Here is a 24,762-nt window from a genome sequence, read left to right as displayed (position 1 = left end):
TTCGTGCCCCTCGGGCATTTGTGTAACGTGCTAACTTAAAAGTATTTTTGTAAGAGTTTTGTTGTGTGCTTAGCACCCTGTCCTCATAAAGAGTACAGGGTTGTTGTGATTCTAATAAATACATTGTTTATTTTCATAACACTTGTGTGGTGTCCTTTCACTGGGTGTTCAAGGGGTAATGTGATGGTAAAACAGCTGGCTTAACACGCCCTCTAGAGTCTTAGCCTTAGACTGCTCGTATCCATGCTACTAGGATAGCTGGTCTATAAGGTTGACTTACAACCAATCATCAATAAAGGTTGTTTGGACTGATATATAGTGATCACTAGAATAGTGAGCACTGCACATCAGGCCAACTTCTCACATTGGTGAGCAGCGGTTGGGATTTGAGCTTGCTGTTGTTTTACCACACATGCCCTAAGAATATCTTGTGAAAGATCACATAAGTACTAAAGGTACATATAACTTAGCTTAGAATACTCTGAGTTCTACTGAACCAGCTGTTGTAGCTCCTAGGGCCTAGCACACCCTAAACTACAACTCTAGCAAGGGATCAGTAGGCAAACATATAGTGTAGGTAAGTGCACCACTTACACCTCACTAGAAAAGCATGTCGACTCAGGGGGACTCTACTGAGACTCCCCTGGTCAGTGTTGACCCTCCACAGGTCACTTCAAGATATGCAGCTCTCAATTTTCAGGAGATGAGACAACTCTGTGTCTCCAGGAAACTGAAGCAGGGGTCTAACCCCACCCTTCCCTTTCTGATAGGTCTCTTAGAGACATATGATGCCAGAAAGCTCTCTCAGTTACATGAGAGCATGCCAGCCTTAGAGGGAACCTCTGGGGATCCAGACCTCCCCAACACTGATTCAGCAGTTGAGGAGGAGGATGAGGAGGTACTCTCTGGGGATGAGGTAGACACGGGTCTTGAGGTAGTCAGAAGGCTAACTAGGACCAACTTAGACTTACTTGGGCTAGGATCTGGGGGCCCCCCAGTACTAACCCGAAGTGGGCCTAACCTTGGAGTTAGGAGAGATAGATCTCTTTCTAGGGACTCCAATAGATCTCTGCACTCTAATGCCTCTTCTCAGGGGAGAAGGAATCCTCCACAGAGGAGATTTACTTCCCCTCAGAGAAGGGAGCATGAGGCTAGGATGAGACAAGCTGAACTGAGGATTGAAAGGGAAGAAATTGCCCTGGCCAAAGAGAAGCTTGCCCTGGCAAGAGAGCAGCAGATGAGTGGGCTAGCTCCCACTGGTGGCAGCAATCTCCCAAGAGATAGAGAGAAGGGTTTAGATACTAAACACCTGACTAAAATAGTGCCCCCCTTTAAGCAAGGGGATGACATCCAGAAATGGATGGCTGCTTTGGAGAGGGCCTGCACTGTGCAGGGCATTCCCCAGAGTCAGTGGGCAGCTATACTGTGGCTCTCCTTTGATGGTAAAGGTAGAGATAAGCTCCTCACTACTAGAGTTGAGGATGCTAACAATTACCAGGTCCTGAAAAATGCACTGGTTGATGGGTTTGGTTTAACCACTGAGCAGTACAGGTTGCTGTTCAGAGACACCCAGAAAACTCAGTCTCAGGACTGGTCTGACTTTGTTGATTGTGCCACTAAGGCTTTGGAAGGCTGGCTACTGGGTAGTAAGGTTACTGATTTCAAGGGATTGTATAATCTAATTATGAGAGAGCAAGTCTTAAATAATTGTCAGAACCAGTTATTACACCAGCACCTGGTAGACTCTGATCTGACCTCTCCACAAGAATTGGGTAAGAGGGCAGACAAATGGGTCAGAACCAGGATTAGGCCCAAGAACCAAGGTGGTGACCAGAAAAAGGAATCAACCAAGCCTCAAGAGAAGGGTGGGAATAAATCTACAGATCAAACCACATCAGGACCCCAAAAATCCTCTGAGGGGGGTGGGTCCCAGAATCCTTCCAACAACCAGAAGAAACCTTATTGTTATCCCTGTAAACAGGTGGGTCATTTAAAAACTGACAGCAGTTGCCCAAAGAATAACAATAAGGAAAACATACCCCCAAGTAACATTCCCAAACCTCCTGTTACTACTAGTAGTAATCCCCCAGGTGGTGGGAGTGCCCCCAAGAATTTGGGTGCATTTACTTTGGGAGTTCCTGGGGACTCTGGCCTAACCAGGTCCCCTGACTTAGATACTCTTGTCTGTGAGACTGGCATGGGGTTTGCCAACTTCACAACTTGTCCCAACACTTTGGGCAAGTACAGACAGGAGCCCCTCATCAATGGTATAAAAGTTGAGGCCTATAGAGATACAGGGGCTAGCATCACTATGGTGACTGAGAGTCTAGTCCCCTCAAGGCAACTTTTACCTGGTGCCACATACCAGGTGGTAAACATTGATGGAGTGAAGAAAACTCATCCCATGGCAGTAGTAAATCTCAGCTGGGGAAGTGTCACTGGCCCCAAGAGAGTGGCAGTGACATCCAACTTGCCTGTAGATTGCCTACTGGGGAATGATTTAGAGACCTCAGCCTGGGCTGAGGTAGAGCAAGAAACCCATTCTAGAATGGTAAACCCCCATGGTAAGGTTAGTGGGGCAGTGTTAGCCACAGCCCCAGTCCAAGATGTCCTCCCTGAACAGGTCAGGAGGGTGGTGCCAGTCACAACCCAATCTCAGACAACTTCCTTCCCAGAACAGGTTGTCAAGGCTGTCATGGTAACAGCCCACACCCAAACTGAGCCCCCTCCTGAAAAGGTTGGGAGAGTTGTGATGGCCACAGCTCAAACTCAGACAGATGATAGTGTTGTGAAGCCTGAAACTATGGATCACTCCACTCAGACAGAGAGTATTGAGGAGGAAGAGAAATCTCCCTCCCACCAGACTTTAGGAAAGGATCAGCCTCCTCAGGGAACTGATCTGACCCCTTGTGAAGAAACTGCCCCAGAGGTAGTCAGGCCTAGCCTGGCAGAACCCCTGATGTCAGTGGACCCTTCCAAGGTGGGACCCAGTCTGGAGCAGGTAACCTGCCCCTCTCTACCCTGCCTCAGTCAGCCCAGGGCTGTAGAGGTTAGGGAGGCCAGTGTTGGACCCCAAAGGGCCCCCTGTCCAAAAGAACCCCCCAATCAGCAGATTAAGGGCACTGAAGCTAGTAGTCCTAGCCAAGTGAAAATAAAACAAACTCCTGAGGGATCCCCCTTAAATTTAGTTAGGGACCTCCCACAGATGGACACTGTTGGACACAGCCAAACTTGGGACCTGAGGGCCCCAGACCTGACCTGTCCCTCCAGTAAGCCAAACAGAGGGACCCAACCTCCAGCTGTAGGTAGCCAGAGGTTGACCCTGAGAGCCCAAAACAACTCAGTCTTGGAAAGAAAGGCCTCTATGGTGGATAGTGATTGGAGGAAGTTGAGCCCAAAATTAGTGGAGCCTCACTTCAGTACTCCATTTCAGCACCAGCCTTTTTCTTTGACAAAACACACCACAGGTAGAGATTCCCTATGGTGGAGACCCTCAGACACCCTTAGGGTGAGGGATTGCTTAGTGGACCATGACATAGGGGGTAACCATGCCAGTGCTGGTACTTCCTTAAATGGCCACTTAGGCAATATAGGCTTACCTGGACAAGGATAGCCTTATCTCCTTTCGTTTGGGGGGGGGTTATGTAGGAAGGTTGATCCCTGACTATGGTTGCCCCCAACTTTTTGCCTGGTGTTTTGCTGGTTTTCTGACTTAGTTGACCTGGGACCCTGCTATTCAGGGCCCCAGGCCTACTGCTCTCTCTGTAAAATGGATTCCATGTACCTTAGGTACATATCTAAATTGGATACTGAGTCACCTTATCAGTCCCTGTACAGTGTACCTTAGGTACCCAGGGCATAGGTGTACCCAGGGCCTACCAGGGGCTGCAGCATGTATTATGCCACCCCTGGCTGGCCATCCAAATCTGACACAACTGGCTGCTTGACAGCTGGGGCAAGGTGGTGTAATCACCCTTTGCTTTAGATATAGTATACCTATATCTAACCCTAAAAATGGACACACAGATCTCCTATCAGTCACTCCTATGGCAGGCCTTAACAATCCTGAAGGCAGAGTGCTTGGAATCGTGTGAGATGGTGCTCTGGCATGAGCTGAGCCTGTCTGCGGCTTTCGGGATCCATCCCTTAGCCGTTTCCATGATATCGCATACCATATACTCTTAAGTGCATTATAATCCTCGCGGTTATATGCCAACTCTGGTATCGCTTTATCAAAACATGTCGAGTAAGGTGTCATACGAATTGGAATACTAACCCCTCGCCAATTCTGGCGACGGGGTTAGCATTCCACCCTTCTAGAGGGACACGACATGCCTGTAACCTATAACCCGGTTAAAAGTCAGACAGAGCCTTAGCATTCACAAAATGGATGCTGCCACCGAGACACAAGTCTGCCCTCCTGCTGCTGGGAGTCCTCCCAGCGCAGGAGATAAGGACAAAGGGTTTCCTGCCAGGGGCGGTGCCAGCACCGTCCCAGACAGGGTTTTGTGTATTGTAGGTAGGCAGGGCTTTAGAGGAAGGTGACTGCAAGTAGCACCCCGGTGCTCACTGTGCATAGGCCGGCTGGAACCAGTTCCAGGGTCACTCCAGACCCTGTGCTGGGGAAAAGCCCGCCAAGGAAGTGGGTGTAACCACCCCCCTCCTAGTCCCACCCATAGGGCAGGACTTAGTCGCGTGCCAGCCCCTTTTTACAGGATAAAGGTAGAGACTGGCCCCCTTCCAAATCAGATCATCTTTGAATCCTGAAACTACTTTCTGCGAAAGGAACTCAAGACTTCTTCCTAAGATTTCTCCCTTGTGACTAAGGAGTAGTCACCCTGCATCCGCAGGCACCATCTAAGAACACTGCGGTCTGCTGTAAGTCCTTCCTCCGGAATCCGACTGCCCAGCTCGACGAGAACCGGCTTCCCTGGCACCTCTGACCTCTACCCACCTCTACAGCCCAGCTGAGAACCGTGGGTGCGACGAGACCTCAAGGGACCGGCCATCTGCAAGACTGCACGACTTCTTTCCAGCAAGCCCGCCGAGTAATCTACTGGTGAGTGCTTTGGGGTCCGAGAAGCCCCGACTCTGAGCAGCTCCAGCTCCGAAGTGCAGCCCCCCAGCATCTCCACGATCTGCGTGGGGCCCTTCTGCTTTCCGCTGCTCACCGCGTTGTTTGGCTACTATCCCGTTGGCTTGTGGCCTTCCTGACGACGCCCGACGACATCTCTGCTGCTGGTCTGGTTGCTCCAGACTGGCCCTTGCTCCCTCCCAGAAGAGGAGCACCCTGGACCCTCCTGGTCCACTCAAGACGCCATTTTGAGTCCACCGCGTGGGCTTGAATTAGCCAAGGCTTGTTGCCCAATCCTGGGTAACTTCGACGCCAACGACTTCATCCTTCGTGGGACAGCTCGCACCTCCATCCTGGTCGCCGACAACGCCTCCTGGTCCGAGAGACTGCAGAGCCCAGCAGCGCCCACTCACCTGACTGCGGTGACTTCGCCCGGTGCCATCCTGGTGCCCACTTAATCACTGGCTAGTGATTCAAGAACTTGGTCCCCTCTGCTTTCAGGTTTTCTTCTTCCTTGATCCAGGCTTGGATCCATCGAACTTTTCTTCACTGGTCGCCTGCCAGCAACTTCTTCCTTCCAGGCTCCTGGTCCGGCAACGAGATCCCCGACGTCTTTTCAGACCTATGCAGCTGCAGCCCCTGGGCTAGGTAACTTCGGCACTCCGGTGTCCCAGCATAGCCTCACTATCCAAGGGTCAGGATCCACTGTCATTTTCTCCCTACCAGGTCGGGTTCGCCCGTGAACACTAACTTTGTGAATTCTAGCTTCCATAGACTTTGTCCCGCATCCCGCGTGAGAGTGCACACTCTGCACCCGAGTCCCCTAGGCCTCCTAGTAGTAATCTAACGATTCCCTAGTCCAGTCCTAGCGATTCCAAAGCCTATTAGAACTGTTACTTACCTGCTAGTAATTCGCCTTCCACTTTTAGCGTATATGGTTTTTCGTGCCCCTCGGGCATTTGTGTAACGTGCTAACTTAAAAGTATTTTCGTAAGAGTTTTGTTGTGTGCTTAGCACCCTGTCCTCATAAAGAGTACAGGGTTGTTGTGATTCTAATAAATACATTGTTTATTTTCATAACACTTGTGTGGTGTCCTTTCACTGGGTGTTCAAGGGGTAATGTGATGGTAAAACAGCTGGCTTAACACGCCCTCTAGAGTCTTAGCCTTAGACTGCTCGTATCCATGCTACTAGGATAGCTGGTCTATAAGGTTGACTTACAACCAATCATCAATAAAGGTTGTTTGGACTGATATATAGTGATCACTAGAATAGTGAGCACTGCACATCAGGCCAACTTCTCACACTCCTCCTGTTTTGTTGGTGCGGTCTCTTCGGATGATCTTGTATCCGTCCGGGATGGCTATGGCGATGCCGAGTGCAGATGAGGCATTCATCCAGGTTTCCGTGAGGAATGCGACGTCTGGAGTTGTGGTGTCAAGTAGGTTCCATAGTTCTATGGCGTGTCTGTGGACCGAACGGGTGTTGAGCAAGATGCACTTCAGGTGGTTGTTGTTGGAGCTCTGTTTGGCGTTTGTGGTTGTAGTGTGGGTTCTGATGCAGCAGAACTTGCAGGTGAAAGGTCCATGGGTACGGCCTGGGGCAGCTCGGTGGCAGTCGGGGAGTCTGCCGGTGTTAAGGGCAGTGAGGGTTGCGGTGTCGTATGTTCTGCGGGGGGGATGGTCACTACAGGGGCCAGGGGGTCTGGCGCTGGGTGCGGTCCAGGCGCGGACGGGCGTAGACGGGCTTACCTTTGGCGCGCCGCATGTGGCGCGCCTGCTGCGCGTTGGCCACTCCGCCATAAGTGGAGAATGGAGGGGGCGGAGGGAGGGAGGAGCAGCTGGGAGGCGGGAGCGGGGTGGCGAGTGGGGAGTCTCTCGCCCTCACTCTATCTATCTCTCGCCCTCACTCTATCTATCTCTCGCCCTCACTCTATCTATCTCTCGCCCTCACTCTATCTATCTCTCGCCCTCACTCGATCTATGGCACCACCACAGCATCACTCGGGGGCACCACAGCATCACTCGGGGGCACCACAGCATCACTCGGGGGCACCACAGCATCACTATGCGCTACCACAGCATCCCTGATCGCCACAGCATCACTCGTTGCCACAACATCACTATGCGCTACCACAGCATCACTGATCGCCACAGCATCACTATGCGCTACCACAGTATCCCTGATCGCCACAGCATCACTCGTCGCCACAACATCACTGATCGCCACAGCATCACTCGTCACCACAACATCACTCAGCGCCACCACAGTATCAATCTGTGCAACCATTCAACAACTGGTTCAAATATGTTCTCTCAATGTTTCAAGCTTTATTACAAATGTCACAAAAAGATGTTAATATTTCACTTCTGTTCTTGAATTTTCGTCACAATAAAATACACTGAACATAATCTTCACAAAAGTTATTTACAAAAGTTTAAGCTATTGCCATTATAAATTACAATAACTTTTATTTAAGTATTAATTATTTTAAAAAATTTAGCCAGTTATTTGTAATATCAATACATCGAAGTCACGTAAATACAAAACATGTTGCATTACAAATGCTATAGGTGTCACATTTGCAAAAGATAAAAGTATTGGCATTGTAAATGACAAAGCTATTAATTTAGCTATTTTCAAAACCAACACATAAATACAAAATGTGTCATTTACAAGACCAATAGCTCTAACTTTACTAATGCGAGACCTATTGCATTGCAAATGCTTGTTTTTATGACTTGTGCCCTGGTAAAAGCCGTTCATATCGAACTTTTTTTATTTTGATGTGATGTATGCTAGGCCATACTGGAAGAGAATGAAGAGTTTCCACATCTGTTACTAGCTGTAGGAGTTGCATGGACTATATGTCAATCGCTCCAGTCAATTCGGTGAGGCACCCACAAAGCTGACCCTCAAGAAAATTTAAAACCTTGCAGAAAAAAAGAGCATTAACACTTGTTGTTCTGAGGGAATGCTAATAGAGCAAGATCTGAACGGTCGCTTTTGCCACGAGAATTTCTCCTAAGTGAGAAGTTATTCTCTAGCTCAATGCAATATGCCATTGTGCATGCATAGAGAGTACCAGAGGATTAGGAGTACAGATATGTATCCTACTGTATGCCGTGATAGGAAGGATGCAGCTGTCCAAAAGGATGGCACAGAGACCACAGCCTTGCCGTGTGCTGTGACAGCACATGCATCTTGGGCTGGTATTAAGGAGTCTACTCGTGGATCAGAGGAGCCCTGTGAGGTAGGAGGGATGGGTGAACGAAACAGACGCCAGGTAGCCAGTTCAATCTCCTTGTCCACAACCCCTACCACACACTGTAAGAAGGCATCCTTCGTGCTCACAGTACTCAGGGGCTCTTTTAAGGTGTCGCCCGCCACCAATTTACGTTTTCCCATGGCAAGCGATGTTTGGTCAATGGGAATAAATGATCCAAGCAAGTGCCCTTCAGGGTCCTCGGGTACCCCTCCTGTTGGACACGGCCTCGTGGCGTGGTCCGGCCCCGTCCGCATGGAGGGCCCGGGACGACATCGGCCCTCCATTCACCGGCTATCGACCCCCCTGACACGCACCTCCACGAACCATCGGCGCGAGCAGCCTCCCGGGCCACCTACAGCTCTCCCCCTCCCTGGTACCCCGGCAGGACCTGCTCGCCAACGCTGCCAGCCTGGCACCCTGACCAGGCCACCCTTTCCGGCCCGACTCCATCTTGGGTCCCTCACGCCCGGAACACGTGGCCGCAGCCATCCCGGGCCCGACCCCAGCGAAGCCCAGACATCGAGGCACCAGGATCCTCCCAGGTGGTAAAGTGGCCACTCGACCAGACCCCGGAGGAGGAGAGTCTCGATGGGCCTGCCACCGCCCCGGACGCCTGGTATCGATCACTCTCCCGGCTCCCTGGGCGCTGGCTCCGCCCCCCTGCTGGGTGTCTGGACACCGTCATCCCGGTCCCTCTGACCCCCAGGCGCGAGGGTCCGGACATCAAAGCCCTCCAGTCCTATATCTGGGCCAGCCCCGGATCAAGACAGCAGTTGTATCTGGAGTCGAAGCCCTGCTGACCTCGTCGCGGCTGATCCTGATCGTAACTCCTGCACCTGGAACTATCTCCGAGGCCCTGCTGACGCCGTCGCGGCCTGACCAAGCTGAACTATCTTCGAGGCCCTGCTGACGCTGTCGCGGCCTGTCCAAGCTGAACTATCTTCGAGGCCCTGCTGACGCCGTCGCGGCCTGTCCAAGCTGAACTATCTTCGAGGCCCTGCTGACGCCGTCGCGGCCTGTCCAAGCTGAACCACCTTCGGGGCCCTGCTGACACTGTCGCGGCCTGTCCAAGCTGAACTATCTTCGAGGCCCTGCTGACGCCGTCGCGGCCTGTCCAAGCTGAACCACCTTCGGGGCCCTGCTGACACTGTCGCGGCCTGTCCAAGCTGAACTATCTTCGAGGCCCTGCTGACGCTGTCGCGGCCTGTCCAAGCTGAACCACCTCCGAGGCCCTGCTGACGCTGTCGCGGTCTGAACCCTTGAACTATCCACGCACCAGTGGGTGCCGAGACTGTCCCGCTACCCCCTTTCCCCCGAGACCACGACATTACGGATCCCTCGATCCTTGCCGCTACCCTGCCAAGAACTTGCTTTGAAAACTTATATAAAGATTCTTGTGAACATCCTTCCTGTGTGGTGTCTATCTGTAAGTAGTGTGATTGCTCTGCTGGTACGATTGTAGGAGAGGAGCCTCGCCCAGGAGGCCTCCCTACGGCGCTCGGCCTATTCCATACAGAGAGGTGGGCCTCGGGGCTGACAGTCAGACACCTTCTGTCTCCCCTGGGGGTCGCCTTTCCAACATTGGTGGCAAGCGACGGGATCCGAGCCCACGCAAATCGTGCAGCGAGTAACACGTCACTACTGACAGAGACCCACAGCCACGATGACTACTAAGGAAGCCGGAACGACCGCAGAATTCCAGAAAGACCTGTTAGAGGAATATACCCATAAAGAACTTAAACAATTTTGCAAAGACTTGGGTATCGCTACCACTGGACTAAGTACAAAGGACGATTTCAAAGAAGCGCTGCAAACCTGGGTGGAGTCCAGAGAAACCCCACCCCAACCGAACGAGGACATTGTCCGAGAAGTACCCGTGAGTACCGTCATAGCCCCCATAGAGGAAAGAACCGCCAACAGGGACCCGGGCCTCTCCCACGAAGATGCCCGGGAGCGAGAGAGGAGTCGGCTCCATGAACTAGAGTTAGCCCGACTCCGGCTGGACGGAGAACTCCAATTAGCAGAAAAGAAAATGGCCCTTGAACAACTGCGATTAGAGGGAGATCTGGAAGAGAGGCGGCGGCAAAGAGAATTGGAAGAAAAAAAACTCGCGTACGAACACGAGCGTGGCCTTAAAGAACTCGAAATCAAAGCCAAACTCGAAGAAGCTGGCGCCACGGTAGCCCGGAACCCCTCACCTCCTGCCGACCCAAAGGTCCACATCCCGAAGGATATCGTCAAGGAGTACTACAAGAATGACGATATCCAGCAATGGTTCAAGGCGTACGAAGTTGCCATGACCGCGCACCGCATTCCGCGATCAGACTGGGGTGCCGGCTTATGGGGGAGATTCGTCAGCGAAGGAAGAGACACCCTGCTGGAGCTGGCCGACAACGTAATGTCCTCCTATGACCACATGAAGGACGCCCTGCTTGTCCGGTATGGCCTCACCCCCGAGATGTACCGGCAGAGATTCAGAGACTGCAAGAAAATCCCCGGCACCACGTGGGTCGAGTACGTGAACTTTTATAGCAGGGCCCTGGAAGGATGGATAAAGGGCAGCAAAGTGTCCACCTACGAGCAGCTGTTCGACCTCATCGTTTGGGAGCACCTCTCCAACAACTGCTACGTCGAGCTCCGACAGCATCTACTCGACAGCAAGCTAACCGAGCCCCGGAAACTCGCCGTCGAGGCAGATCGATGGGTGAGCACCCGGGTCCCCCGAACACCGATAGGAGAAACAGGACCGGGCGGCCGGGGGCACCCCCGCCAGCGGGGAGGCGGAGGAGGACAGAACCCGAGCCGAAGCTTCCCGCCGGCCTCGGGCCGGGGTCCCCCTCCAGGGAATCCCCCGAGTAACACTTCGCCGTCCCTGAAGAGGGACCCCCCAGCACGGCCGGGGCCCCACCCGAACATTACTTGCCACAGATGCCAGCGGACCGGTCACTATGCCAGTGACCCCCTCTGCCCCATGAACCAACGTCCCGGCACCACGGGGCCTCCGACCCGCCAGTTCGCTGCTGCAGCACTGGGAGAAGAGAGAGAAGAAGACGTAGAGGTCTACGAGGAAGACCAAATGGAGTATGAACCGGCCGCCATGGCCCTAGCCTGCCTGGGCAATAGAGACCTGGTACCCCAGGCCCCGCTACCGAGCAACACTCGAAAATACCGTCAGTGGGTCCACATCAATGGACGACGGACCGAAGCCCTCCGGGACACGGGAGCCAGTGTGACGGCCGTCCGCTGCCACTTGGTGACCCCCGAACAGATCATCCCGAACGTACGCTGCCCCGTGAGGGCCGCCGACAACTCAGAAACTCTATGCCAGATGGCCCGAATTCCCTTCGAATGGGGGGGAGTGTCGGGCACCCTCAAGGTGACCGTCCGGGACGACGCCCCCGTGGACTGCCTCCTTGGGAACGACCTCGAGAGCTCCCCCTGGGCCCAAGTCGAGCGGAGGGAGCACCTAGGAATGATGGGATTACCAGAGTGGGTCTGTGCGACGACCCGATCTATGGCAGCCCGAGCCCCGGCATCGACCGAGGCCGCCCCGACCGAGGAGCCGGAGTGGCCCGAGCCACCGCCCTCTACCATCCCCGAAGAATGCGACTCCGAGACCAGGCCCTCGGAGCCCGGAAACCACCACGAGCTCAGCGACATCCCCGAACTAGCCCAATGGCACCAAGAGGGTGGTCCCACTCGAGAACAGTTTCGGCAGGAACAGAAGACCTGCCCTTCCCTCGAGGGGACCCGCCAACAAGCCGCTGCCCAAGCTACCGGGGACACCTCAGGGTCCCACTGGGTCTACTGGGACCACGACCTCCTATACAGCGAACAGAAAATTGCCGAGCTGGGGGCCAGCCGAGTGCTAGTGGTTCCCCTGCGATTCAGAGACTTCCTTTTGAACCTGGCGCACGATGTGCCCCTCGCAGGGCACCTGGGGCAGGACAAAACTTACAGCCGCCTGGTGACCCATTTCTACTGGCCCAAAATGCGCACTGATGTACATAACCACTGCCGCACCTGCCCGACATGCCAAGCCAGCGGAAAGAGCGGAGGGAAGGTGAAGGCCCCGCTCCAACCCTTTCCAGTCGTAACCACCCCCTTCGAGCGAGTGGGAATAGACATTGTGGGGCCCCTGGACCCTCAAACCTCACAAGGGCATCGCTTCATACTTGTCCTGGTGGACCACGCCACTCGCTATCCTGAGGCCATCCCCCTCAGAACAATCACCGCTCCCGTGGTGGGGCGGGCCTTGATGGGGATCTTCTCCCGAGTAGGATTCCCCCGGGAGGTCGTGAGCGATCGGGGCACGAACTTTATATCTAAATATATGCGGTCCCTGTGGCAACAGTGCGGGGTCACATACAAGTTCACCACCCCGTATCATCCCCAAGGGAATGGACTTGTGGAGCGGTTCAACCGGACACTCAAGGGGATGATACAGGGCCTAGAAGAGCCACTACGACGCAGATGGGATGTCCTGCTGCCCTGCCTCCTGTTTGCCTATCAGGAGGTACCACAGAAATCCCTGGGGTTCAGTCCCTTTGAACTCTTGTACGGACACCCTGTCCGAGGTCCGCTCAGCCTGGTCAAAGAGGGCTGGGAAACTACCGTCCAAGACGCACCACCGGATGTCTACCGGTACCTCCTGACCCTCCGAAACCAGACTCGGAAGTTCCGGGCCCTTGCAGAGGCCAACCTGGAGGCCAGTCAGGAGGACATGAAACGCTGGTACGACCAGCACTCCTCCTCCATCGAGTTCGAGCCGGGCCAGCGGGTCTGGGTCATGTCCCCGGTCGAACCCTGTGCCCTCCAGGACAAATGGTCGGGGCCCTTCAAGGTCATCGAGCGCAAGAGCCCAGTCACCTACCTCGTGGATATGGAGTCTCCCCGGAACCCCCTCCGGGTTCTGCACGCCAACCGGCTCAAACCTCATTTTGCCCGCACCGAACTGAGCCTGCTACTCGCTACCGACGATGGGACCGAAGACGACTCCGAGCCCTTGCCCGACCTCCTAAAGTGCACTGAGAAAGACGGCTCCGTCGAAGGGATCTCTCTCTCCCCCGACCTGACCCCCGCACAGCGCCGAGACTGTCACGAGCTGTTGGGACAATTCACAGATCTGTTCTCCCTCACCCCCGGGGTTACCCAATGGTGTGTCCACGATGTCGACACCGGGGACAGTCAGCCAGTACGACACCGGGCCTACCGGGTCCCCGACCGAGTTAGGGCCTGCATCCAGACGGAGGTCACCAAGATGCTGGCCCTGGGGGTAGTTGAACCCTCCGACAGTCCCTGGGCCAGCCCAGTGGTCCTGGTCCCCAAGGCCGCCGCACCTGGCACCCCGCCAGAACTCCGGTTTTGCGTCGACTACCGGGGGCTGAATGCTGTTACGAGAACCGACGCACATCCCATCCCCCGGGCCGATGAACTAATCGACCGCCTGGGGGCTGCCAAGTACCTCAGTACCTTCGACCTCACCGCCGGATATTGGCAGATCGGCCTCACCTCTGGCGCCCAGGAGCGCTCCGCCTTCTCCACACCCGACGGCCACTTCCAGTTCAAGGTGATGCCCTTCGGCATGAAAAACGCCCCGGCCACCTTCCAGAGACTAGTGAACAAGGTACTGGCGGGGCTGGAAGAGTTCAGTGCCGCCTACCTAGACGACATTGCGGTCTACAGCCTCCACTGGGCTGAGCACCTGAACCACCTCTGGGAAGTCCTGACCGCCCTTCGCCGGGCCGGGCTAACTGTAAAGGCCAGCAAGTGCCAGATAGGCCAAGGGTCCGTGACCTATCTGGGACACCAAGTGGGGAGCGGCCAAGTGGCTCCCCTCCAACCCAAGATCGACGCCATCCTAGCCTGGGAACCCCCGGTCAACCAAACCGCCGTCCGAGCCTTCCTGGGGCTCACAGGGTACTATCGGCGGTTTATCAAGAACTATGGGAGCATTGTGGGCCCCCTCACAGAACTGACCTCGAAGAACCGGCCCCAAAAAGTGCAGTGGACACCCCCGTGTCAGGTGGCCTTCGAGACCTTGAAAGCAGCCATGTGTACCGCCCCTGTGCTCCAGGCCCCCGACTACAGCCGAGAGTTTGTGGTCCAGACCGATGCCTCGGAGCACGGCATCGGGCGGTCCTATCACAAATGGACTCTGCGGGAACTGACCATCCTGTGGCCTTCATCAGCCGGCGGCTGCTGGCCCGAGAGCAGCGATGGAGCACCATCGAGAGAGAAGCCTTCGCTGTTGTGTGGGCCCTCAAGAAACTCAGGCCCTACCTCTTCGGCACCCACTTCCGGGTGCAGACTGACCACCGGCCCCTAAGGTGGCTGATGCACATGCGTGGCGAAAATCCCAAACTGCTGCGATGGTCCATCTCCCTCCAAGGCATGGATTTCACTGTGGAGCATCGCCCTGGCAGTGACCATGCCAACGCTGACGGCCTGTCCCGATTTTTCCGCCTCGACGAAGAGAGCCCCCAGGAAGATGGGTGACTCTCCCCGCCTTCAGCTGGAGGGGACGTGTGTTGGACACGGCCTCGTGGCGTGGTCCGGCCCCGTCCGCATGGAGGGCCCGGGACGACATCGGCCCTCCATTCACCGGCTATCGACCCCCCCTGACACGCACCTCCACGAACCATCGGCGCGAGCAGCCTCCCGAGCCACCTACAGCTCTCCCCCTCCCTGGTACCCCGGCAGGACCTGCTCGCCAACGCTGCCAGCCTGGCACCCTGACCAGGCCACCCTTTCCGGCCCGACTCCATCTTGGGTCCCTCACGCCCGGAACACGTGGCCGCAGCCATCCTGGGCCCGACCCCAGCGAAGCCCAGACATCGAGGCACCAGGATCCTCCCAGGTGGTAAAGTGGCCACTCGACCAGACCCCGGAGGAGGTGAGTCTCGATGGGCCTGCCACCGCCCCGGACGCCTGGTATCGATCACTCTCCCGGCTCCCTGGGCGCTGGCTCCGCCCCCCTGCTGGGTGTCTGGACACCGTCATCCCGGTCCCTCTGACCCCCAGGCGCGAGGGTCCGGACATCAAAGCCCTCCAGTCCTATATCTGGGCCAGCCCCGGATCAAGACAGCAGTTGTATCTAGAGTCGAAGCCCTGCTGACCTCGTCACGGCTGATCCTGATCGTAACTCCTGCACCTGGAACTATCTCCGAGGCCCTGCTGACGCCATCGCGGCCTGACCAAGCTGAACTATCTTCGAGGCCCTGCTGACGCTGTCGCGGCCTGTCCAAGCTGAACTATCTTCGAGGCCCTGCTGACGCTGTCGCGGCCTGTCCAAGCTGAACTATCTTCGAGGCCCTGCTGACGCCGTCGCGGCCTGTCCAAGCTGAACCACCTTCGGGGCCCTGCTGACGCTGTCGCGGCCTGAACCCTTGAACTATCCACGCACCAGTGGGTGCCGAGACTGTCCCGCTACCCCCTTTCCCCCGAGACCACGACATTACGGATCCCTCGATCCTTGCCGCTACCCTGCCAAGAACTTGCTTTGAAAACTTATATAAAGATTCTTGTGAACATCCTTCCTGTGTGGTGTCTATCTGTAAGTAGTGTGATTGCTCTGCTGGTACGATTGTAGGAGAGGAGCCTCGCCCAGGAGGCCTCCCTACGGCGCTCGGCCTATTCCATACAGAGAGGTGGGCCTCGGGGCTGACAGTCAGACACCTTCTGTCTCCCCTGGGGGTCGCCTTTCCAACACCTCCAATACAAGATAGGCTGGTATACGGGGAATTACCAACAAGCGTTCACCAATAAGCTGGAAAGATGGCTCTTACCTGCACATCACCCAAGTAAGTGTCCATATGAACCCAGTAAGAGTCCCAAAGTTCCCTGCCATTCTCTATGAGCCACGCTCCGCCACTAGGTCCCGAAGAAACTCTAGCAGGAGTGATGCTTGGAGGGCAAGAAAGCGGAGACCAGAAAACCAAGAGTCACCTCCGGCCTTGGACGGGCCCGGGCGCATCCCACGCCGCTTGAGACGCAAGGGGCTTTTATGCGCAGCTGGAAGCGGTGCTGGCTAGGAATTGCACTCCTCCTCCCTCACACCAAGTGAAATGTTAAAAGCGGCTACCCTGCCGTGGGAGACGCGAGGCGCTTTTATGCGTGGCTGGAAGTGGTGCTGGTCGGGAATTGCAGTCCTCACACCACCAAGGATGCAGTGAAAAATGAAATGCTGTGCAAGCTAAAGTGATAGATTATTTTCCTTTGAAAATTGAAAGACTAACAGATGAGCTGCAATTATAAATAAAAAAGAAAAAAATAACATATATTGATGACATTAACAAAAAGGTTGAAAAAAGACGTGAACAATGCAAATTAAGAAAATAGAAAAACATACTTGACTATAAATTGGATGTAACATATAACCACTAAAAATATTGTGTCGCAATGAGAGGGTTGTTAAAATGTTGCATTAAGAGATGGAGTTTACTTCCAATAGAAAGTAAAATATATTTATTTGAGCAGCACAGGCAAAAAAATGCTTAGTTTTCTTAATCAGGTAATCAAATCAGTTTAAACTATAAAGTAATTAACCCATAATGACAATCAGTAACGTATTAGGCACAATAGACTAGTTGTATATAATCAGTGCAAACAAATATGGATATTTGATACAAGAAATCTAGAACAATTGCATTAATTACTAAATTTCCTGTTGACTTGAGTGAGCACACAGCTGCATCTGGATAAGGCCTCATAAGATATCAGTACCTGTTATATACCACTGAAGCAGAGCATGTGAGGATGCTTTTGGGTATGTGATAGTTTCACCAGGTATGGGAAGGTGCAACTGGCTTATACAATCCACCTATGAACTGCCACAGTTAGCTGCTATTGGACACCCAAAAGCATTTTCTAGTCTGCTTTCCTCGATACATAAGACCCATCTAGTTCGCCCGGAGGTATCAGAGCGCTTTACATGAGCACCAGTTACGTTGCAGATGGACACATTAATTTTTTTGTTAGGCACGGGGGGATTAAGTGATTTATCCAGAATCACAGAATGTTGAGCATCTCCCGAGACTCGAACCCGGTTCCCCAACTCCGAGGTCGACCGCCCTAGCCATTAGACCACTTTCACTCCCCCTCTTGTGTGCACCACACAGCTTTAAAGACAAATTACTATTACAGCTCTGCTTCACTCACTCGCACCACACCAGCATACATTTTAGAATCATTAAGTTAAAGTTTTCTTAAACATACTACACCTTCATGCACATATCAACACATCACAGCTGTTTACCTGGCTAATGATGCGGTCTAGAAAAAAAAATGCTTAGGCAAGTTTATGGACTACTGCCACCTAGCTCAATGAAAAAGCTGAAGTCCTTTGGCTTTGTGCATGGAAAAATATCAGCTTTGCAGGCTCAGCCTCTTGTTACTTTCACCTTTTGTAACATAAATCATTACTACATAAGATATTTAACAAATCTGTAGTCCCCATACACTACTAATTGATGCTAATTCCAGAACCCTTCAAAAGGCCACCCAGATTACAAAAGGTAAATAGTTTTATGCTAATGATATGAGGCACAATCCAACTGCTGATACTAAAAATAAGCATTGGCAATGCCGGTAGTTTTAGCTTATGAGTGCACTGTTGAGCAATACCTAAAAATGCTGTAGGTTATTGACTGCCTTCCTTCCATCTCTGCTACTGAAAAACACCATAAATTATCTAGTTATCGAAGACACTTTAATAGCACTACAGTGCCATTTGTTTGCCCTGAAAGTTCAACCTTAGGCAGCTGGAAAAACAAACAAAAAGATCACAGCTGTGGATCGTAAGCACTTTTTAGGTCTCGCCTGGCTTTAGCAGCGCGCATGCGCTGCTCTCGCCATTGCGAGTGCCTTTTGCAATTGATTCAGCCAAAGCTCGTTGGATGGCCAATGAGGTCTGCTCTCGCCATTCATCTAAAGGTAAACATGCATGTGTACGTACAGACAGTGGACTGTCCGACTGCATCTTATTTTGCTTGTGCCATTGTCATGGGGACCGATTAAACTGGCCCACTTAACAGATCACAAATCACTGCCCCAACGTGAGGAATAATTATGGCGCTCGACTGCAAGCGTGCGCTCCCCACTGCGCTGACCAAAAACTATTTTCCCCCATGCGCGAATATGCGTCGTGACTGTTAGTACTTTACTGTCAGCCCCTGAAATGCCACTCTGCTCCCATTACCTTTGAAAGGGAGTCTCTGTTGTCGGCGACGACCCCGGGCTAAGCTGCTTTCTAACTTCGCTGCTCCCTGGCTCCAGATACGGTGTTCAGCTGCGACAGGGGGGGGGAGCCCGGAGGCCTGGTTGCCAAGAGATGCCCCACGCCTCCTCCACTCCCAGCGTTGCTTCAGTCAGACGAGCCCCTTTGTTACCAGGCAACTCCCGGAGTTGGGTCCAATCCCAGCGCGACTGGCCCCTGACGTCAGGGGGTTCAACAAGGAAGCACTTTGGAGACTCTGTGTGACCTTGGTGCTGCGTGCTCCTCTGGTCAGGTCTGTGCCCTTTCTACTCCTGAAGGCTCTGCCCCAGGTAGGGCTCTCTTCCCAGTACACTCTCTCTCCAGGGGCAATTGCTGCTCTGAGTTCGAGCGCAATGAAGCTCTCTGCTCTAATCTTCCTTGTCTCTTTCTGCCATCGGTCCCTGAATGCGCCTCGCCTGCTTGCGCAGGATGTGTTTCCTCAGCGCCTATTGCAAACTTGACACCGAAGCACCGTGGGATTCATGCCTTCCGCAAGGGGCTTGTCTTTTTGGGCAACCCTAGACCCAGACTAGCTCCTGCTGCTCCCAGAAGCCCGCCAGTGGGCGCTAGCCGCTGCCATGGTCTTCCTGGACCTTCCACACATCTGGAATTACTGGCTGCAGTTGTCCATTTACCTACTGTTCCTGGTCCTGGGTGCCCTGGTCTTCATGGGCATCGAGGCACGGCACGAGGGCGCCCCGCGTCAGACAGTTTCGAGAGGCCCACCAGTGCTTCCTGCTGAACCACCCCTGCATAGCATCTTCTTCCCTGGAAAAGCTTCTGGAAGAGGTGATTATAGCAGGTAATTATGGTGTCTTGGCGCTTGGTTCAGCTTGGACATTGAGAACAGGGAGTAAACTTCCACCATATTCTTCGCGGCCATCGTGCTCACTACGACAAGTACGAAATGCAAGGTAGAGTCATGTTACCGTACATGGGTTTGTAATGGACCAGCATGTCGTCAAGATATCTGTCGTTAAAAGCACCCAACATTTGGGTGAAGTGTGCCCCCTGTTTCACTACTCTAAGCCCCGGTGCACCTGCACGTGCTGCACGGTTTATAGAAACACCCCGTGAACGTGTCTTTATATCACTTCATGTGGGGCGGAGGGAGTCTTCCAACAGTGCTTGCTGAAGATCACACCCTGTCATCTACTACACGAGACATGCCACTTGCTTTTGCCTATAAACGCTGAGGTGGTAATCACTGTAGCTGCAGCACTTAAAATTCCTGGTGGTAACTTATATTTAGCCTGCAAGTCCAGGTGGCATTCACTGTCACTATACCCTGACTTAGAGTCCTGGTTATCACTGTAGTACCGCTTACAAGACATGGTGCTATGGCATCCGTACACCTAATGACCAAGTGGTAAATGCTATAGCGCTTAAAGTTAAGTGGTAATTACTGTAGCCCCAGCACCTTTGAAAGCACAGGTCGTAATTTCTTCAGCTCTGAAAACCCAGATGGTATTAAGTGAAAGCCATTTGCTTTTCTATACAATACCATTAGCAAAGCAAATGGCTTTAACTTAATCAAAGGCAAGACCTATTTCCTTTTCAATGCTTGTTTTGTGGAAGCACACCACTACAGCCCATTAAAAAAAAAAGTGTATTCCTGTCCCCCGGCATGGGGGCAGAGCCAAAACCCCTCTCTAGTGATGATCACATAATTGTCTGGCGGCAGCTGCGCTTTCAAGCATAAGCAGACCTATTGGCCAGTTAATGTTTATTTTATGTCATAATAGCCATTTTGTGCTCAGATTGAAAAAAAATACCACATTGTCAGATATGATGTTCTGTTTTCCCAGGAGAATGATAATTTGTTTCCTTATAAAAATATATCAGTTTTCACATAATTATGTTTTTTTCCCCAACTGTTTATCAATCTAATCTTTAGTTCTCGCTAGCTTTTCTTTTGACGCATTTTATACTTTCTCCCACAGGCCATTGACCTCAATAAGCCCATTGATAAGCGCATCTATAAAGGCACACAGCCTACCTGTCATGATTTTAACCAGTTCAATGCTTCGACTGAGAGCATCTCATTGTTGGTGGGCTTCTCCGCTGGACAGGTGCAATATCTGGATCTGGTCAAGAAGGAAACCAGCAAGCTCTTTAACGAAGAGGTGAGTTTGTGTGTGGAGGCATGCAGCAAGGTGCATTTGCTCATTTTGAAAAAACTTCATAAAAGGTTATCCCGCGGGTTCTGCTACCCCTAGCATACCATCTCACTCAAAACTTATAATTACTTGCATCATTATTGTCAGTAGATTACAGATTTTGCTTTATTTTCACCTATTCTGTTCACCAACCTGTCCACAGAAAAGACCATGTTATTACCACTGACCTAGCTGATGTGTAAACTAAAACAATCTACCTGCCACCTCTGGATAGCAGCACTACATTATCTTTCATAATCTGTGTCTGCACCTCTGCCGAAAAAATACAGGGCATTTACTGTAGCTTAAACTTTAAAGGCACTAATACCTTAATTTTGTGACCCGGGGTGGGTAATGTGACAGTTCTGCCATTAGTGAGTAGATTGGGTGTAGAAATTCTCCCCTACTCTTGTACGGTGTTCACTGTATTACGTATTTTCAGTACATCTTTAAATGTGATTCATCAGGTGGGTACTGCTGTGTGTGCGTTGTCTACTTTGTTTGAGTGTGGGAATCCAGGATGTCATTCACATTAATTGTGGTGATGTAGGTAAATGTTAGAACCCTTAGTTCATCTGAGACTTTTTTGTGTCGTTTTAAACAGGTGTCTAACTTGTAACTTCAGCTGTTACCCCCTACTCTTTGCACGATTCAACTATAGCCAGAGATGCACTGATCTTCCTGAAGTTTACAAGTTTGATACGTGGCAGGGGATATAACGAAAATAGCTTGAACCAATTTATTTTCTATGATTCCAAGTAGGGATCTCTTAAATACCTGCAAAAAGGTTCTTAATTTCTAGCAGAAGTCTGCTCCTCTGACATTTTGCAGGTGCATAACAGGCATAGCAGTCCCCTTGCATCGGGCAAGGCATCTTCATATGCTCTTACTGGACTACTGGTTTATCGTGTTCAGTTCGGCACGCAAGCTGAGTCATTCTCCAACTGGAATGGGTCTCCAGATCAACTCAAGCAAATCTTTGCTGAGCAAACAACTCCGTTTCATGGTACTGTATACCAACCCCTAAAAAGTGGAACACTCCAAACATTATCCTCAGTCCGCTGCAGCCTTGAATTACTGTCAGGGCGGGGTGCCACGATCTGGCAGAGAGGAGCACTAAGCATGTTCTGACAACACAAAAAGCAGAAAAGGTTGAGGGGGCGTGGCCGAGGAGGAGACCAAGATGGCCGTCTCTTGCTGAAGCTCCGCCAGTCCGGGGAGTTAACGCTCGAAAAATGCGGTAACCCCCGATCCTGAGGTGCATCCAAACCCGCGATCCTGCACAACATCCTCCACAGCACGACGGATGCAAATTTGATAACGGTGGCGGCAGCGGATCCGAAGATACGGCGACCCGACCAGCGGCCGGGCGGAGCGTGAGGAGCGGCGGCGGTGCGGAGCGGAGGTAGGGCGAGCTGCGCGGGGGGCGCCTGGGTGGCCTGCGGGGTCCAGCCGCGGTGGTGTCCGTGCTCTGAGGGCTGGGGGCTCGGCTCCGCGGCGGGCCTGTTGCTACCCAGCTCCCGTTGGGCGGCGCTGTGCGCCGGATCCGCTCTCGGGCCTTTTTCGGCCTTGTGGGCGGGCTTAAGCCGGGAGCTCCATTGGGCCCGTGGCGGGGACGTAGGCCCGCGCTGGGGGCGGATTGCTTGGCGGTTGGCCTGTGGGGCCGCTCTGGGTGCTGCTGGCGCCGGCGTTGCCCGGCCTCGTATCTGCGGCACGGCTGGCCCCCTCTACCCCCCCGGTAACGTTAGTGAGGGGACTAAAAAGACACGCCGCCTAGCCTGACGGACCACGAGGGCGCCTGGAAGAACTGCTCCTTGTTCGCCTGACCCGCAACACACAGTACGCCACTCACTGCTACCTGTGACTCGAGCCAGGCAGAGCCCTAACCAGCCTCCATAGAGGGTACACGATCCATTGCCCTGCACAGCCACACGGCCATTTTGGACAGCGCTAGTACGAGGGGACGGGTAAACGCACGGAGACCTGGGCCGGGTGGCCCTGCAGCACGGCCACAATGGGAAAACGCGACCTCAATCAGCGCAAACTGAACTTTGCTGGGGCCTCCCTACCCATCGCTGACCCCCCACTAGAGGCCCGAATGGAGGCGACTGGGGGTGAAGACCGGGAGGATACCACTTCCCTCATGACAGCCATGATGACGGAGATGAGGGCAGGTTTCAAGGCGCTAGACGGGCGATTTGACAATCTGGAGCGCCGCATGGAAGACATGGGCTCCAAGATCCAGGCACACGACCGACGACTGGACCTGGCAGAATCCAGGATTTCCGATGTGGAAGATGGCGCGACGAAATCCCTGAAGAGGCTGGAGAGGGTGGAGAGGATCCTCAAAGAAGTGGCCATCAAAAATGAGGATCTCGAGGCCCGGGGACGAAGAAACAACGTGCGCATCACTGGCATGGCGGAGACGACGCAAACTGGCCGGATGGACACGTTTGTCGAACAGTTGCTCATTGATCTCTTTGGCCGAGACTCCTTCACTCAGGGTTTTGTGGTGGAACGTGCCCACAGATCACTAGGGCCCCGGCCCAGAACAGGTCTCCCGCCGCGCCCAATCATAGCTCGCCTCATGAACTTTAGAGACCGCGACACGGTTCTCCGAGCGGCATGAGATCGTGGTGTGGTGACATGGCAGGGCAACACGCTTTCCTTCTTTCCTGATTTCACCTTCACGGTCCAGGAAGCGCGCAAAAAGTTCAATGGAGTTAAAGCCACACTACGGAATCTTGGACTGCGCTACGGAATGCTCTACCCAGCTAGACTTAAAGTGGACATTGATGGCAGGCCCCGCATCTTTGAAACACCGACGGAGGCCCAGGAATTTTGCCACCATTACAAGCGACGAGACGAGGGCCCATCTCGGTCTGGGTCACACCCGCCTGCTTCCCCGCTCAGAAATGCCTCCCAAACCAGCGATGATTTATTTGCCGAGACGGGCAATGGCTGAACATTATATCTAGACATTTCGGGCTGAAATTTTACTCTTGTTGCCTTTCGGGCGCACAGACTGGTTTGGTTACACATGCTCAGATTATCCAATATCGTTTGCTCCCCGACCGGCGTGGCGTTGCCACTCCCCATGGCGGATGCCACTGTTGTCTCACTACTCTTTTTCTTAATGCAGCTGAGCTATAGTTTTTCAATGTACTTTGCAACCCTGTGTTTTGTTTGGCTCGCTGCATGGTTCATGGGGATATGCCTCCCTGGGTTGTTTGGAGGCTGGGTGGGGGGAGGGGGTGGGATAAGTTTATTGGTTAGTTTGAAAACATTCTGCACTCAGCAAGCACACACCACATTCCGTCGCACGTCTCAGTAGCCCCTGGCTCACCCTGGATTGAACATATAGACACAATCTCTCATGACCAGACAGCCCAGGCGGGATGACTTGTCCCGGATTACCCTGATGTCATGGAATGTCAGGGGTCTAAATGACACGAGGAAATGCAGGCAGGTCTTCAACTATCTAGGCAGGCATACTGTCGACATTGCGTTTCTTCAGGAAACACACCTGAGTCCTACAGGGTCCCGGCTACTGGCTAGGAGCTGGGGTTCGCACCGCTTTTTCTCCGACTTTAGCAGATATTCCAGGGGGGTGGCCATCTTGGTACATAAACGAATACCCTTCATACTACACTCCACGGTAGGAGACCCGGAGGGCCGTTACTTGTTGGTGACAGGCTCACTGTTTCATCAGACGGTTACCCTGGTAAATGTATATGGCCCCAATACTGACACCCCTGCCTTCTTTCACGACTTACAGGCGAAACTGACCACGACAGCCACTGGCCACGTACTTGTTGGGGGGGGACTTTAATTTACTCCTTAACCCCACACGTGATGGGACTTCGGCTGCTGCAGACACTAGGAAACACTCCAGACCAGTCATGGTTGATATATGTGAGGGCTACTCCCTCGTAGACATCGAAGCTAGACTACACGGGAATTCCCCAGAGTATACACACCATTCCAGCTTCCATAACACTTGGAC

The 24,762-nt window shown here is 53.1% G+C and overlaps 1 protein-coding gene across 1 annotated transcript in view; it reads left to right on the top strand.

Annotated features, from left to right (window-relative positions):
- DMWD (DM1 locus, WD repeat containing) overlaps positions 1–24,762 on the top strand; it is a 158,914-nt gene that overhangs the window by 61,595 nt on the left and 72,557 nt on the right. Inside the window, exon 2 of the mRNA XM_078660910.1 lies at positions 20,541–20,723. Within this exon, the coding sequence (XP_078517036.1) occupies positions 20,541–20,723 (183 nt within the window). The remainder of the gene's footprint in view (positions 1–20,540; positions 20,724–24,762) is intronic.

The sequence above is a fragment of the Lissotriton helveticus genome, chromosome 9 (assembly GCF_964261635.1).
Source record: "Lissotriton helveticus chromosome 9, aLisHel1.1, whole genome shotgun sequence".
NCBI classification, from domain to species: domain Eukaryota; kingdom Metazoa; phylum Chordata; class Amphibia; order Caudata; family Salamandridae; genus Lissotriton; species Lissotriton helveticus.
Note: the sequence above shows the minus strand (reverse complement) of the source record. Positions and strands in the feature narration are given on the sequence as shown.